General features: G+C 40.7%; 1 protein-coding gene across 1 annotated transcript; it reads right to left on the minus strand.

Annotated features, from left to right (window-relative positions):
* Window positions 1-498: 498 nt before the first annotated feature.
* On the minus strand, window positions 499-9,816 carry snw1 (SNW domain containing 1). Its single transcript, XM_034699573.1, has 14 exons — window positions 9,688-9,816; window positions 9,071-9,224; window positions 8,288-8,449; window positions 7,761-7,856; window positions 7,207-7,313; window positions 6,861-6,965; window positions 6,134-6,203; window positions 5,954-6,019; window positions 5,654-5,770; window positions 5,429-5,570; window positions 4,633-4,738; window positions 3,690-3,807; window positions 3,201-3,364; window positions 499-1,381 (listed from the first exon to the last, which is right to left on the minus strand). The coding sequence occupies exons 1-14, from the start codon at window positions 9,699-9,701 to the stop codon at window positions 1,189-1,191; spliced, it is 1,614 nt and encodes a 537-aa protein (XP_034555464.1). The 5' UTR covers window positions 9,702-9,816; the 3' UTR covers window positions 499-1,188.
* Window positions 9,817-18,486: the final 8,670 nt, after the last annotated feature.

Raw genomic sequence — 18,486 nt, forward strand, 5'->3', positions numbered from 1 at the left:
GTGCATATAAAAACTGTCTGAGTCTCATTCAGGCATGAGTGAAAGATGGCACTGTGCAGAGATGTGTGGGTCTGCTGGGCTATGTAATGCTGCAATGATTATTTTCTGATGGGTGGGAAAATAAAACTGTCAGCCTGCATAAGTCATAATTAATTGAAATTAATGGAACCAGTTTTGGTCTAATCATCACATAAATTGCAGAGCCCATTTCTGGAGAAAAAATGTCAGTACACACACTTTGAAATAGATGGCTGCTTGTAGATACTTTTTGGGCATTTAATCATCTTTGTAAATGGGATGATTACTCGCATGTGATTAAAATGAGGGAAATCTAATACGGGGGAAACTATAATAATAGACAACTAATGGACTTTCCACTCTGCTACTACGTTGTAAAAGTTTAGAATAAGGAGCTTGAAACTTTACTGAAAAAAATAAAGGGAAAAACATCGTTTTTAAATTTGTAAATGGTTTAGGCAATGATGAACACAAATGGAATACCAATTACACACTATATGAAATTTATTCCACTCATAGTAATGTACAAGAATTATAAAGCGGGTCTTCTTTACATCGTACAGGTAAGTTTATACTGCTGTACTTATCTGCCACCACATGGTCGTTAACTGTGCTCACAAATACACCGGGGGCTTAAATAAAACACAGCTGACAAGGTGAGGGACAAATAAGAGGAAGGTTTATGAACAGTTCCTGCTGAGTGGCTCTGTATACATGTAAAAAAAAAAAAAAAAAAAAAGAATAAAAGATACAAGAACTAAATCTATGGGTTTCAATGGTCAAAACAACATCAAATATTGGGGGTTCACACATATTGTGGCCTTTGCAGCAATGTACAGCGAGACTCTCTCAGATGTGGAGGCTGACCTCACACATATGACAGCTATCAGTTCAGCTCCACTTGTGTTATAAAGTTTCCACTCGTGTCACATTTAACATGACACCGAGTGGTATTAAAATGACAAGGCGCAAACTGATGTGAAACAAAGGAAGAAATCGTGGGCATCTTTTGCAATCTCTCACCTGCTCTTACACTAAGCAAATATCTGACAGATGATTCCTGACTGAGTCGAGTATTCTCAAATATTTGTCAACCACTGGGAGGGTGCAGACCGCCTCTCTATCCCCTAACATGCTAGCAGCTGCCCGACATGGCCTCTGTGCTCGCTCTCACTCCTTCCTGCGTTTCTTGTCGTGGTAGTCGTCCTTCGAGCGGCTGCTGGTAGAAGGTCTCTTGGAGCCTCCGTGCTGCTTGGCTTCCTTCAAGAACTTATCCAGACCGAAGGGATCCTCCTCAAACTGCACAGGACCTTCTCGCCTCTGCCCGTGGTCGGCACCTGAGAACTCTTTGTCTGGTACAAACCTGATGGGAAAAGGAAAAAGTGTGACACAAACTCACTTATTTTAAGATCATCAACCATTTCATCTTTTTTTTGGGCTGTAATTTTATCATTCAGGTTTCCTCAAAGCAGGAAAGAGATCACTTGTAATGGCTTTATTCTTTTTTGACGAATTTAAGATGGAGAGACTGAAGTCTACATGGAAACTATCAGGACATCTGTTTTTGTGTCTTAGGAAATCTGCAGAAGTCAAAGATTTTCTGTCATTGTTTTGCACAGCGGTGTATTACCCTGCAGCCAGACAACATTCCTAGAGGACAATGACAAGCTGGTGACTAAACATATGGGACAGGCCATGCTCGACTAGTGGAGTGTGGCACTGCTGCCCCAAGGACAAGAGCTCCTGCTGGGGCGTCGTGTGCACTCATACCTCGTGATTCAAAATAACGCCACAATGACCTCGGAGTTATTCAGGCTCCTGAGACTTTTGGGTAATTAGGATTAGAAGGTTAAAACTTAAGTTTTCCCCTTAGCAGTATGATTAACATTGCCTCTAAATCTGATATACACGTTGATGAATATTTACACACCATCAATGCAAATCATGAAGTTATGGATCGACTATGACTTGTGAAATATTTTCCAGGAGTATTGAGTCCTATATATTAACGGGACTGTTCTTCCTGAGGAAAAACCTGTTGACTCTGGCTGATGTCCAATGAATGCAGAAAATAATGAGGAATAAGTGCTAGAAATAAAATTAGACTGAAGCAAACTTTTTCTGTATTCTTGAGTTGCAATGTCCTCAAAAGATAAGACAGAAAACATGAGCACAACATAATACAAAAATAACAAGTGAAAAAAAAAAATCCTGATTCCACCCTTATTTCTTTCCCATATGGCCCATTCAGAGTAAGATGTGATTCCAGTGACTTTTTGCTCACTGCAGTTCATTTGAAGGTGTTAACCCACTCTGTTTTTTGAGACATTTGACACAGATCTTGCTTTGACATGCATGTAAAAAATACTGTTAAATCCTGTTTTTTCCACCTCAAACAAATCTCAAAATTAAGATCATTCCTTTCCCCCTCCGATCCATCCAAAGTCATCCATGCTTTTCATTTTCTCGTCTTGATTATTGTAATGCACTTTTTAACAGGTATCAGTCAGAGTTCCCTCCAAAGACTCTAACTAGTCCAAAATGCAGCCGCTCAGATTTTAACAGGCACATCAAAATATCAACAAATCACTCCTGTCCTCACCAGCTTACAATGGCTGCCAGTTTTTTTATTGTGTTGATTTTAAGATATTATTGATTACTTTTCAATTTTAAAATGGACAGGCCCCAAACTATTTAAGAGACCTTTTAACCCCCTATGTGCCTGGGCAGCCCCTCAGGTCTGTGGATGCATCTCTGCTGGTTGTGCAAAGATCCCGCCTTAAAACAGAAGGTGACCGGGCCTTTTCAATCAGAGCTCCAAGTTTGTGGAACTCCCTGCCACTGATGATTAGACAGTCCACAACCTTAACTGCTTTTAAATCCTAACTAAAAACATTTTTATATAAGAAGGCATTTCTCCACCCCCAATTCATGAATTTGCTCTGCATTCAGATGTCTTGTTTTGCTTCTGTCTTTTTTCTTCCCCCTGTTTGCACCGTTTTTTATGCTTTATAATTCTCTTTTTTTTTTTTTTGTTGTGAAGCACTTTGTAACCTTGTTAAGAAAAGTGCTATATAAATACAGTTTATTATTATTATTATTATTATTTTAATAGGTCTCTGATGATACTTACATTTGATTTGCTATAAAGGATTCAACAAAAACAAAAGAATGTGTCGTACCTGTTGTTTTGCATGAGTGTGTCAAAGTCATCTGCGTAAGCGTCCTTCTCGATGTTCTTGCTGGGTCTGTAGATGTTTGAGGCCATATCTCTGCCTCCACGGAACGGCTGGTCGTACACATTGTATGTGTCGTCTTCACCACCAGCGAAACCACTATCCATACCCTGCAAAGAGACAAACAGCGGAGGACTCATTGTTACAAAAATACATCAATACATATGAAGATAACAGCTACATCAATCCTAGGGACTTTCTGCATGTGCAATTCCTTTACTTGCTTCTCATTCTTGTTTATACCAAAATAAAAGTCCCTGAGGTGTAATCAGACTGGAACAGATGTTTGTAGAGTACACAAGTCATTTAGAAATGTAGATATTTCCTTATGTCGCAGAGCTAAGTAATCTGTCTTTCACGCTTCATTGTTTTCATTCCAGCCAACACAAATCTTCCAAATCTAAAACCCAGGTTTAGAAAATAGATTATTCAAACCTTGCTCTGATTGAAGAGTCTCTGGTCGTATTGTGCCTCACTGGCCGAGCGAGGGTTGGGCATGCCCAGAGCGATGAGCTCACTGATGTCCCTGTCCTGATCTCTCTGCAGCTTCGACCTGCGGGAGAGAACAACGGCTGACATTGAAAAAGATTCATAACGATGACAAGACAACATGAGAAAAACAACGGCTTCAAAGCACAACACAATTACACTTATAGACACAATACTTTTCAGTGCAGCAGAGTTCAAAAACACTCTACGGCTATAAGGGAATTGCATTTTTACTGTTGTGTTCAGCAATTCACAACATTTTGCCTTCAAGTCTATTTCCTCCTATGTGTAAAACATAAAGGAACATCTCATATCTAGAAGGTACAAGGCCTTTGCCATTACAGCTTTAGCTCACATTGAAGTGTGTGTGTGTGTGTATAAGTAAAAAGAACTTTGTTTATTAAGTTCTTGGTGACTTTAACATCTTGACTGTCCTTCAGCAAACAGCACCTCAAAGTTAAGTGAAAGGTAATTTTAAGATAACAAGGTTTGTGCTTTCTGACAGCTGGAATTGTGATTGTAATGAGCTCTCCTCTGAATTTCAATTCCTACACTCCTCCAGGGACCCCCAACTCTATCAAATGACAACCTGACAGTGTGCACACAGATCACACACACACACACACTAATTACTCATCTCTCATACGCAGTATGTGGATCACTGTGGACAAGGACTACTGTATGCATACTCTGCTGGTTCCTGCTGGGTTTGTTCTGTATTACTGCTGGTCCCATGAATAATTCAGCAGTGTGCATGTGTGTGCGTGTGTGCGTGTGCGTGTGCGTGTGTGTGTGTGTGTGTGTGTGTGTGTGTGTGCTGGAGTATATACATGGGGCAATGAAGTTGGGTGAGTTCACATGTGGTGTGTTTAAAGTGCGTGTCCAGCACCTCTTATCAGGAGCAGCCCTGGCAATGTTCCTGTCGTGCTGTCTCTCTTTCCTTCTGTCATGGCGGATCTCGTCACGCTCCCTGGCCTCGCCGTCCTCGCCACCTGCTGCGTGAGACGGAGAGAGATGGACAGTCAGAGAGGGGGTGGGAAGACAAAATTTTAAAAACAAACAAAACCAGATGTGGAGAGAGAAGCGGGAGACAGATGATGGGACATGTTGCAGTTGATGTGCAGGGGTGAAAAGAAACATGGAGATAAAAAGGGAGACAGATGGATGGAGGAATGAGACGACAGAGGTGAGGAAAGTGGATGTTAGGTGATGTTAGGGGTAATGAAAAAAACAGATGGTATAGGCATGGAAGGAATGTGAGGCAGGTGGTTCAGACACAGTCGGAGAGAGAAGATTAAGTCAAAAGAAACTGTGATCGGTCAACTTCACAAAAACAAGTCCGACAGATGTTGGGATTCAAAATAGAATAATATATTGAGATTTTGAATTCTGTATCCATGTGGTAATCTGAATGGTCGTTTGAAAAACATTCACAAAAACTGGACATGCAACACTGAATTCTTCCTCAAAACCTGACTGTGAATTATCAACAGGGAAGCAAAAACATTTCACACTTTGCTGGTCCTGTGAGCCGGCAGAGTGAGAAATGTTGTCATCACTTCTGCCACCCATGTTACAGATTTAGAAGTGGCAACATTATTGACAACAAGTCAGCCACCCGCTTAGAAAAACACAATTAAGAAACAGACAAAGTAACCCTCTTGGTCGTTATCTTCAGGCCTTACCGTTGTCCCCGTGACTCTTGATGCCTGCCCTGCGGTCTCGAGCCATCTGAGCCAGCTCCCTGAGTTTCTCCTCTTTCTTCTCCTTCTCTTTCTGAGCCATCTTCTTTTCCACTTGGGCTCTCATCTCCACTGCCTCTCTGGCCTATGGAAAGATTTTCATATGTTTAGTGTATGTGAGTAAAACTATTCAGTGTCACATTTCACTCAGGATTGGTGGCTTTGTACCTTTCTATCTGCAATGTAGAGCGCCTCAGCCAGCTTGGCGAAGTTCTCATTGATGTGAACCGTTTGCAGGCCTCTGCCATCAGCAGCCAGACGTTTGTCCAGAGGAATGGTGTAACCCTGAAGGACATCGAGCATAAAGAAATGTTAAAGAGGAAAAAAAGAAGAAGGGCCAGGGAACTACAAAGACCATCACATAAGCTGGTGTTCAATATGTATGCCATATATCAAATCCAAACTAACAAAAAGCATGTGTGTTCAACATTCAGGGAAGGGTTCAGACCATTTCTGGTGTCACATTACCTTTGCGTTTTTCCAGTTGGAGATGCATGGAGGAATCTTCCACTCCTGCTGTTCCTTGACTGTCATCTACAACAAAAGAGAAACTGTCAAACATAATGTCTTGTGAACTGTTTAAATGTTTGTTTGTTTGACTTTGACATAAAAGTACTGAAATATGAAAAACACTGAAGCCAACTGTACCTTTCTGCTTGGGGAATGCATAACTGGAGCAGGTGGAGAAGGCGGTCCCCGAGGAATCTTCTTGTTGATTCTGAAAAACACAATCACATCTGTTGAGCTTCTTCCTCGTTTTAAGACAATGAGGAAAGAACATACACGTATTTGAAACATGAAAAGTCAACCTTTACCTGGTTGTATAAGACAAATTGTCACAAGGATAGTTACAACAAATTATGATCTAAAAACTGTCATCTTTAATGTCACAGTTGGTGGAAAATTATTTCAGTATCAAGAAAATTCTCAGTAATTGGATCAAATGTTGGATATTTAAGGATAGACATATAAAAGGGGGAAATGTGCAATCATTAACAGAAGACTTTTCAGGGAGCCTTACTCTACTGGAACTTTATATGCAGTAGTAATGAATCATAACCTTGCAAATGGGTTTTAATTTTTAAATGCTTCTTTTACATCCTTTTGCTTCTGAGCACTTAATTCTCATTCCCTTGGGCCATTCCCTGAATCTTAATTCAGATGGAGAAGTTACTGAAATCTAATTATGACAGGATGCTCTTTAGATGCCATTTAGAAAAAGCTGTCATTAAAAGAAGTGATAGAAACAAGAGAAGTAAAGGGCCCATCAACTGTGTCCAAAACGGCACCAAGAAGTGATTAAGGATAACTAACACATTCAAACGTAATCTATCAAACCAGCTTGGAGTTAATGTGGAGACGACTGTTTACTTACTTGAATCGTGGCGGTTCCATTGGATCTTTTTGCATTTCTACCATGCGGATCACCCTCTGTTTGGCCCCTGAATTGAATGCCACTCCCTGCTGAGATGGGGTGTATCTTGAGGGAGAGAAAAAGAGGAATACATGTGTTATGATTCATGAAAGGTCGACCTCACCCCACAAATACAGGTAAATAGATGACAAATCGTATCATCAGTAGTACCTTAGTCCTTCTGATTACTACACAACATGACATACATTTTGGACTCACATGAACTCAGTAACAGAACAAAATAGCATTGTCATTTGACATTTCCTGGTCTAAAATTGTATTGAAATTGTTAAATTATTACACATACCTGATATACTGTGCTGGGGCTTGTTTGTCTGCAGCTCTTACGGGCATAGCCGCAGCAATCTTTTGAGAAACACACTTATCCAGGGCAGCTCTGGTCTTCTCTGTCAACTACGAACACAAAACAAAGCATTATAACCAAACCTATCCACAGAATGCTTTTAAATATGTAAATGATTTCAAATAATGAAGTTGGATTGCAAACTGGATGTCTTATTGTAGTAACAGTAGTGACGCTCCACACTTCGACCTTAAGTTTACATAGTGGTTCTACTGATGAATCATATATTCCCCATCACATCTTCATTTCACTTTAACCAACACTGGATGTTTGCTTACACTGCTGGCAAAGACAGTTATATAATTGTTACTTTATAGGCTCTTGTTTGCTTTATATATTTCTTTTGCACTGTCTACTCTGTTACTGTGATACTTGAATTTCCCCGTTGTGGGACGAGTAAAGGACTTATCTTATCTTATAATATTTGTGAAGACAAAGCTATCCCGTAAATATCCTAGGCTGATGACAGCCCTCTGGTTCCCCAAAGCACGGCTTACCTCCTTTACAGACTCCTCATCTGGTTTCTGAAGTTCGGGGGTGTCTTCATTCAAAACTTCCTTTGGTAGAAGGTCTGTGTACTTACTAAAGACCACCTGCAACAACAGAGAACATTTTAAGCTGTGCCTTCTTTCACATTAGGAAATGACTTGCACCGGCTTGCAAATGACTGCTTTGAGAACATGAATAGTGCTTTCATATGCTGTTAACAGGTATCCTTACAAAATTAAGACATTTGTAACAGATTAAGATTGTAACTTGGTATTTAAAACAAGTGTGGAATTATATCTGGGTAGGTTGTAACAGCTTATACCTCTGGGAGGCCTAAGCATTATTTTCTACAAACAGAATCAAAGTTTATTGGATCTCAACACACATCTACTCATTGTGCATTTGATCTTGCCAACCGTTTTTGTTCATGAGGTGACCAGTCTTCATTCATCTTAAGTTAATATTTCATAGTAATACATCCAAACATTACAATGTGAGTGTGCATCCTTGCTGGATGAGTTGTTTGCTTGTTTACCTTATCTTTGTTCTGTCCTTGTCTCGCAATGGCGTCATATTTGATCTTTCCTTCTGCATCCACCTGCACCGCCAGAGCGTTCGATGTCTTTTTCTTCCTACCCATCTCCAGAGGAAACTGGGCCACATGGATCTCTGGGAAAGCTCCTCCATCTCCAAAGTCCTACAAGAAACATAGATAAGATAGAATAGAATATATTTTATTAATTTCCAAGGGGGAATTTCAGGTGTCTGGCAGATAAAATTATAAAAATCACATACAACAAGTAATTCAGGTGTCTGTCAGCTCATCTCCCATTGGCTAGAGAGTTATGAAGCCTAATGGCTGCAGGGATGGATGATTTTCTGTATCTCTCAGTCCTGCAGCGCAGAGAGATGAGCCGTCCACTGTCACTGCTTCTCTGGTCCACAAAGAAGTTGTTAAGTGGATGATCTGTGTAATTTTGATTGGCCTCTAGCTTATTCTGTGTGCATCTCTCCACCACAGCCTCCAGTGAGTCCAACCTGGTTCCACAGTGCCAGCTTTTTTCACTAGTTTGTCCCATCACCTCACATCCTTGTGTTTTATACTGCTTCCCCAGCAGACTGCATAACACATAAGGATGCAAGGCGACTGGACAGATGTCAATAATATGAGATTACTGGCTCCAGGGGATTGGATGATTCAATGGCAGTGGTAATTCTGCATCTAACATGCCATCATCAACAGGAGGCAAGTAGTATGTCCTACTACCGTTCACATTAGTTGTATTAAGTATGCCACTTTAACCATTCATGGATTTACCTCCAGAGAGCGAGGCACCCAGCCTTTTCTGTGTCCATAAGGAGGGGGCTCTCTGCGGGACGAAACCAGGGCGGTGGAGTAGGACTTCTGAGCCCGGAGCTTCTCCTCCGCCTCCAGCTGGTCCTGGGACAGCTGGGTCGGTGCTGGTAAAAAGCTGGACGCAATAATAAAAGAAATGATTCAGAAACACAACTTCTATGAGCTCTAGTTAGCTGGATAGCGCTAGCCACAAGCGCCACCGTGTAACTTCCACTGCACAGTGTGGATTGAAGTTCAGGTCAACAACACAATCAACGAGGGACGAATCGTGAGGTTTTTAAAAATAAAACTGCAGCATGAATTCAGGAAATCACCTGTAAACAGTAGAATAACGCGTGTTTTTCACCATGGCTGCATGTTGCTAAGAGAGCTAGCTTATACCTGATGTTAAGCTTCAGCTAGCTAGCATTAGCTGATACCATAAGCTACGATTTAAAACAAGAACACGCAAACAGAAACACATTAAACATCATTTTGAAACTTTAAATTCGATCTTTACACTATGTAACATAATGTGAATACGACATTTCATAGCTTTTGAGAATTAAAAGCACATAAGGCCTTGTCGTGGTACTCACCTCGTTAGAGACATTTTCTCCTTTCTTCCTTAGCAAGGAACTGGGCATGCGCAGTAGAGTAGTTTGAGAGCCAGCATTAGGGCGCTTATCCGTCTTCCGTCAGTGTCATCCTTTCTGAAGAGTTACTGTCCCGGTGACGATTAGGGATCATTTTTGCGTTCTTTTTTATTTTTCGGGTTTCTTTTTCATTGCTCAACAGGTTAGATATATACCACTCAAAGTGCGACAGATGTCTCTTTTATATTAATATATTAACAGCCCGCAAGGGAAAACATTAGTACGTAGTAGCCCCTTTTCTAACTTTTGTCTTCCTCTTTGTATTTAATAGTGTTAAAAAGCAATACAGCCACCCCGTACCCCCTTTTATATATGTATAATTTTAATTTTCTTTAATATGTGTACATATATATACACGTGACTATATATAATTATGAATTTGTGTATATCGGTATATGTTTCTCTCATTAGACGAGTTGTTATGTTCACTGTTTTTTTGCTGTAAATAATTCGTCAAATTTATGTTTTTTACCTGAATTTGTTTGGTCTGTTTTTTTTTGTTGTGCTTTTTTTTGTTGTTGTTCTTTTTGTTCTGCTCTGTCTTTTGTTTTGTTTTATTTTATTTATTATTATTTTTTATTTTATTGTATTGTCCTAATTTGTGTGTCTTTATTTCAATGTTTGTAAAAAAAAATAATGCATTTCAAATAGAAAAAAATGTTAGTGCGTTTTTTAATTGGGCCATTGGACTAACAATATAAACTAAAAAATATATTTTTAGGCACCAATTTTCGATCACAATGTTGGTCAGTAAAACGCTTTCCAGTGAGAGAGGCTAGAATAAATATGACAGGAGGAGAGAGTAGGCTATTATGTAAGTTTCCCCATTACACTGGTAAAATCCTGTAATCTATCATTTAAGAATATTGACTATTGGAGTTTTTGACCATATAGTAAAGCCTAGTACGGTGGCCCTGAAGGGCAAAACTCAACATTTCAGAAAACGTAACACCTAAACACAACAGCATTTCACAAAACTAAACGTTTCACAAAACACAACAACATTACAGAGAACACAATGTTACAGAAAAGAACAACAATTCAGAAAAAAACGTTTCGACACAGACCCGGTAACTGCTGCTGTTCCCCCTTTACAGTATACAAAGACAGTTTCAGTCTGGGGTCTCCAGCACAGCTTGTTTATTTTATAGCGATTAAGGTGTGACATTTTTCCTCCTGAATATAAAGAATTACTTATATTATGGCCTGTAAAAGTTTCATATCATATTTTTTTTTTATCAAAGGACTTATGTATTGAACTTCAGCTGGAGTTCAGATTTCAAACCCACGCTGTTGACTGCTGCATTGATTTTCATCCAGACGTGGTTTTTCTGACCACTGCCTTACCATGCAAGGATCCTGGGTTCAAATCCCTGACATGGACTGCCTATGGGTGATGGATTGGAATCACTTTCCTAACACTGCAGCATAAACAGTGCTTTTGAAATACAATTTCTAAATGGTGGAATGGAAAGACCACCAAAGTAAGTTCTTCCAAGCAGCCCTGTGCTGTGATGGAATGGGCTGCTGCCCTCGAGTCTGATAGTTGTGTGTTCAAATCTAACTAATAGATTTCAATGTGAGATGAAAATGAAACTGTTTCCTCACAATGTGGTTGAGCTGTGTTTTTAAACCACCACAACAAATTGGTGGAATGAAAAGACAGAAAAAAAGCTATCACTGACTGGCAGCTCTGTGGTGTAGTGGATTTGACCGCTGCCTTCCCATGCAGGGATCCTGGGTTCAAATCTCTGACATGGACTTCCCATGGGAGATGGATTGAAATCACTTTCCGCACATTGTAATAAGAACTGTACTTTTGTAGCACAATATCCAAATGGTGGAAAGAAACGACCTCCAAATGTAAGTTGATCCAAGCAGCCCTGTGGTCTTGAGGATGGGCCTGCTACCGTTCAATCTTATGGTTCTGGGTTCAAACTCCACTAAGGGCTTCCAATGTGAGATGAAAATGAAACAGGTTCCTCACAATTCGGTTGAGCTGTGCATTTAAACCACTACAACAAAGTGGTGGAATGCAAAGACTGAACACCTTAGAGCTGCCAGGCAGAGATTGCCTTTTTCGGTCTTTTCATTCCACCAGTTTGTTGAAGTGGTTTAAAAGCACAGCTCAACCACATAGTGAGGAAACTGTTAATTTTCCATCTCATATTTGAAGCCCTTAGTGTGATTTTAAACCCAAACAAAAAAACAAAAAAACAGTAGCTGCCAGGTAGTTCTGTGGTGTTGTGGATTTGACCGCTGCCTTTCCATGCAGCAGTCTTTTGTGTCACTTAAATGTTTTTATACACCTAAACGGCTAGCATACAGTGTTGTGTTGGTCAACTGTATAAGAGTAATACATTCCATTATAGAATGTATATAATGTGAAAACATCTGCCTGCAGTAAGCAGGAATCTCTATTGTACCATTGTGTCACTTTTTAAGGAAAAGTTTGTCCATGCAAACGGTTCCTCTTTGCTAGTGTGAGACACATTGTTCCTTTAAGAACAAGTTAAGTCTACAATCTTAGACTTCCTTGACTATCATCTGACAGCAATATAGCCTTGGGAGCAATGGGCAGCTTTCTGAGGCTTTCGTTGTTGCTAGCATTAAAGGAATGTGTTGCCATTGTTTACAGTCAGACTAAAACTAAAGCAGTGGAAAAGGAGTTGCTGGAGCTGTGAGACCATATCTAGGAGCTCTAGCTGGAATAGCATATCTTTCGAAGGTCACCCACAAATTAAAATCCATCTCCCTCATTGAAAGAGTTCATATCACTGCATGCCATGCAGACATTGGAAGAACAACAAGGACAGCCAATAGAGGTGACTGTGTATTACACCACAGATCTTCTGAATTAGGCAAATCAGCCCTCTGTATTAGAGCAACAAATTCTTGGCACTCATAATCAAGTAAAATCAGAGAGTGCTGCAGCTTTGCTGAATTAAAGTCTAGGATGAAATCATGGCTAAAATCAACTCAATCATGTGCTCATCACACTTAAATTCAATATTTTATGAACTTGGACACTGGTGTTGCTGCTATAATATAGTGTATACAGCTTTTTATACAGTAACATCACTGTGAGAGACATGTGCTGTATAGTGATTATTCACTATTGTGTAGTTGTTTTTATAGTGTGCATTTAGCTTTTAACATATTTAATATTGTACTGTTTATTTCACTGTGAAGGTACCCATGTTGTTGTATGGTGGTTATGTATTTTTGTGCAGCTGTTTTTACGATGTACTGTTTGTTTTTAACAGAGGTACTGGCCCTCATTTATCAAACATGCGTACGACCGAAAACAGGGTGTACGACCATTTCCACACAAAGGTCTGCATTTATCAATCTGAACGTGGGCAGAGGATGCGCTCAGATTGCACGCCAGGTCTCAGTCCGTGTACGCAAGTTTTTATGTCAGTGCGGAGCGCAGTGCAGCAAAGTAAAACTGTCTGAGGCAGAGAGTTTCAGGCTGGGGTCTCCAGCGCAGCTTGTTTTGAGAGCAGCCACATGTTTTTTTTAATAGCGATCTTAAGTTCTGCAGTTTTTCCTCTGTGAATGTAAATAATTACTTTTTTATGGCTTCTAAAGGTCACATATCACGGATGAATAAGTTTGTTTTCTATCGAAGGATTTATAAATCAAAAACGCTGTTGACTGCTGCATTGATTTTCATCCAGACGTGGTTTTTCTGACTCCCGTAACGCCTCTTTTCTGACTGCCAAACAGCACAGTTGTATGTTTCTACCTCCGTTGCAATGGTGTTGATCTCTCGCTCAGACAAGTTTCCTGTTTTTTGCCGTAGAGCGTCTCTCCATGTCGAAATTCTGTGGGCAATCCCGTCTGAATTGTGAATAATTAGGGGCATGATATTTCAATGAGGCTTGTTTCCAGCCACCACATTTATCAACACTTGATCAGGCGTACCCTGTGATTGATCCAGATACGCATGTTTCATAAATGACACGTGAACGTTGTCGTAAGCTGACGTTTGCACCCAAATCTTTGCTGGTTTCACCACAAGAATAATAAATGTGGCCCAGTGTCTCTGTCTCCTGCCCAGGGACTACAAATGTGAATTAGCTAATAGCTATCTCTGGTACAGCTAAATGGCTGTACACTGTCCCTGTTGAATCAAACAAACAAACAAACAAACAAATACATAAATAAATAGTAAGATAACTGCCAATACATTAAAGTGGACTGTATTCCTTCTCGCTTGCTCATCATACAGTTTTGTACACAAGCAGGTCAATACTATTACAGGGTTCCCACTCTTTTCCAGAGATCATTTTCCAGGACATTTCCAGGACATTTTCATTGATGATCAAGCTGGTATGACCGTCTAAATTTAGTTCCTAATTTAGTTCCTAAATAGTCTAATATGTTCCTCTCAGTGGAAGTCTACATTGAAAGACATGTAGTCTAAGGCTATCAATGAAATAATCTCTTACATACTTAAAAATGATGGCAAATTGATAATAGAATAGCCAGGGACCCCTTACAGGTGAGAAAATGGTCCATGGCCCCCTCATAATTGTAACACAGATTAAGCACATAAGTGATGTGTCATGATCAAAAGCTGCGGCTCTGAGAGTCGATGCTTTATAGTGAATCAGAAGAGCCGGCTCGCATCAAGAGAGAGAGACGGCTCCCAGTTTTTTCCTTTCCCTCCTTAGCTCTCTCAGTGTTCAGCCCCAGCTCTGCTCACAGCAGAACTTTGTTTTGATTGGTCAGCATGGCGGCCATGTGGCCAATCACATGTGAGGATATAGGATACAGGTGATGGAGGGGAGGCTGTGTATCCTGGCTTCATCTGTTCCTTCAGAGAGAGTCTTCTTGAAGACCGGGCAAATACTCACTGAGAGGAGAAATCGGCTCAGCCCATCCAAGCTGAGGCATCGGATTTTTCTCAATACCAACCTGAGTACATTAATAATGTTTGCTTGAGTTTGGTTCTGGTTCTGTTTGCTTGAGTTTGGTTCTGGTTCTGTTTGCTTGAGTTTGGTTCTGGTTCGGTTTACCTGAGTTGGTTCTGGTTCTGTTTGCTTGAGTTTGGTTCTGGTTCGGTTCTGGTTCGGTTCTGTTCTGGTCCGATTCTGGTTCACGTCTGTTTCGGTTCTGGTACGGTTCTGGTTCGGTTCTGGTACGGTTCTGGTTCGGTTCTGCTTCAGTTCTGGTTCGGTTCGGTTCCGATTCGGTTCCGATTCGGTTCCGGTTCGGTTCTGGTTCGGGTCTGGTTCAAGTCTGGTTCGGTTCTGGTATGGTTCTGGTACGGTTCTGGTTCGGTTCTGATTCGGTTCCGATTCGGTTCCGGTTCGGTTCTGGTTCAGTTCTGGTTCGGTTCTAGTTCGGTTCTGGTTCGGGTCTGGTTTGGTTCTGGTTCAACTCTGGTTCGGTTCTGGTATGGTATTGTTCGGTTCTGGTTCAGTTCTGGTACGTTTCTGGTTCGGTTCTGGTTCGCTTCTGGTTCGGTTCTGGGTCGGTTCTGGTTCAGTTCTATAAAGGTTCTGGTTTGGTTTTGGTTTGGTTCTGGTTGAGTTTGATTCTGGTTTGGTTCTGGTTGAGTTTGGTTCTGGTTGAGTTTGATTCTGGTTGAGTTTGATTCTGGTTCTGTTTGCATGAGTTTGGTTCTAGTTCTGTATGCTTAAGTTCAGATCTGGTTCTAAACCTAAACCTAAACCTAATCCTAACCCTAACCCTAACCCTAATCCTAACCCTAACCCTAATCCTAACCCTAACCCTAACCCTAATCCTAACCCTAACCCTAACCCTAACCCTAACCCTAAACCTAACCCTAACCCCTAACCCTAACCCCTAACCCTAATCCTAACCCTAACCCTAACCCCTAACCCTAACCCTAATCCTAACCCTAACCCTAACCCTAACCCTAACCCTAATCCTAACCCTAATCCTAACCCTAATCCTAACCCTAACCCTAACCCTAATCCTAACCCTAATCCTAACCCTAATCCTAACCCTAACCCCAATCCTAACCCTAACCCTAATCCTAACCCTAACCCTAATCAAAACCCTAACCCTAACCCTAATCCTAACCCTAACCCTAACCCTAACACTAACCCTAATCCTAACCCTAACCCTAATCCTAACCCTAACCCTAATCCTAACACTAACCCTAACCCTAATCCTAACACTAATCCTAACCCTAACCCTAATCCTAACCCTAACCACAACCCTAACCCTAATCCTAACCCTAATCCTAACCCTAACCCTAATCCTAACCCTAATCCTAACCCTAATCCTAATCCTAACCCTAATCATAACCCTAACCCTAATCCTAACCCTAATCCTAACCCTAATCCTAACCATAACCCTAATCCTAATACTAACCCTAATCCTAACCCTAACCCTAATCCTAACCCTAACCCCAATCCTAACCCTAATCCTAACCCTAATCCTAACCCTAACCCTAATCCTAACCCTAATCCTAACACTAACCCTAATCCTAACCCTAATCCTAACCCTAACCCTAATCCTAATCCTAACCCTAACCCTAATCCTAACCCTAACCCTAACCCCAATCCTAATCCTAACCCTAATCCTAACCCTAACCCTAACCATAACCCTAACCCTAATCCTAACCCTAATCATAATCCTAACCCTAATCCTAACCCTAATCATAACCCTAACCCTAATCACAATCCTAACCCTAATCCTAACCCTAACCCTAACCCTAATCCTAACCCTAATCCTAACCCTAACCCTAATCATAACCCTAACCCTAATCCTAACCCTAACCCTAATCCTAACCCTTACCACAACCCTAACCCTAACCCTAATCCTAACCCTAACCCTAATCCTAATCCTAACCCTAATCATAACCCTAACCCTAACCCTAATCCTAACCCTAATCCTAACCCTAACCACAACCCTAACCCTAACCCTAACCCTAACCCTAACCCTAATCATAACCCTAATCCTAACCCTAACCCTAATCATAACCCTAATACTAACCCTAATCATAACCCTAATCATAACCCTAATCATAACCCTAACCCTAACCCTAACCCTAATCCTAACCCTAACCCTAATCCTAAAATTTATTAGAAATGTATTCAAATTATTTCACGGACCCCCACGCTATGGTTCGCAGACCCCCAGGGGTCCCAGGACCCCACTTTGAGAACAACTGAGCTAGAGTACGGTAATTGAGCCAAATGTACCATAAAACATAAACAAATATACCCCCGTTTTCTGTGAATGCATGATGATGAAGTGAAAGAGAAAATACGTGAAAAAAGTTGTGCAGTGTCGCTGTCTTTTCCAGTACAGCGTGCACTCAACTTTCAATGAATGGGGATGTGTTTTGTTAATAGGGTCAGGTCAAACGCAGCCATGTTGGAATCATTTTCCAGGACTAAATGTGATTTTCCAGGACATTTTACTTTTTCTCCCATTTTCCAGGTTTTTTCCAGTACTGGAAAACTGGTCAACTGATTTCCAGGTTTTCCAGGTTTTCCAGGACGCGTGGGAACCCTGCTATTAGTATTATACTTGTGAATTTAAAAACTGAAACCGAAACACCTCATATGCCAAATTTTGTCTTGCGTCTACGGATAGAGATAAACTGACACTAAACCTTTCAAAATAGAGTTAAACCAATATATAAGATACAATATACAAAGATAGAACATCAGATGAAGTAGCTACTTGAAACATTACATAGGATATTTAATGCCAGTAGATATACAGGACACAAAAACTTTCAGGAATCCAAGTTAGCTTCTTTTCTGTTACTAGCTGTGATTTCATTCACAGACATTTCTGTGAGTTGTATATTGTAAATCATAATTTAACTTTATTTATGTTGCACTTTCTTCAGTCTTCTCACCACGTTAAGCACTTTTACATCATATCTCACATGCACCCATTCACACCTCATTCATACACTGATTGAAGACATGCTTTGTAACTAATCACATTCACACACTGCTGGCACAGCCACCAGGGGCAGTTTGGGGTTAAGTGTCTTTTGCTTGAGGACATGTGGACGGCGGGACCAGGGACCAAACCCTGACCTTCCAATTCAGGGACAACTGACTATATCATTTAGCTACAGCTGCCCCTGATGTCATTTAGCCAAAGCAGGCATTTTCCACCTTGTGCTGCATATATCCTCAGATCTTCACTACACCTGAGACCGTAGCTGCTTTGAGTTCCATCTTTGTTCGATATAAGTTGAAAGGGCATCTGTGAATTGACTATGGCCTTGCTTATTCTCAGAGTTACTCATAAGACTACCTCTGTAATGCTAACATTGCTTTTTTTATGTTATAGCTAACTACTTCCACTGGTTACTGCACAGAGCAATACAGCAGCATAAGCAGGAAGGACAGTCAACATTATCTTCTGCAAAATGGAAAGAAGACAAGCCTGAAGCTGATGCTGTCCTAAATGCCAGTGAGGCATATATGTTTTGCCTACGACAACTTAACAGAGGGAGAATTCAAAAGGCTTGATTTGTTTTGCTATCATGTAGGAGAATTATGTAATGTCACCTTCACGGACCCTGCAGTTATGATGAATGTGATGAATGTGGTGACTCAGACTCTCCTGTCAAGATGATCAGTAATACAAGTGACATAAGTTGGTCTTTCGTTCTTTCGTTCTTTCTTTCTTTCTTTCTTTCCACAGTAACCCTTGTATCTGTCTGCATCACCCATCTTTCTTCCTTCCTCTCCCTCTCTGTTTCTCGGAGGAGGAAGCAGTCTGTCAGTC

Source organism: Notolabrus celidotus, chromosome 13 (genome assembly GCF_009762535.1).
Source record: "Notolabrus celidotus isolate fNotCel1 chromosome 13, fNotCel1.pri, whole genome shotgun sequence".
NCBI lineage: Eukaryota > Metazoa > Chordata > Actinopteri > Labriformes > Labridae > Notolabrus > Notolabrus celidotus.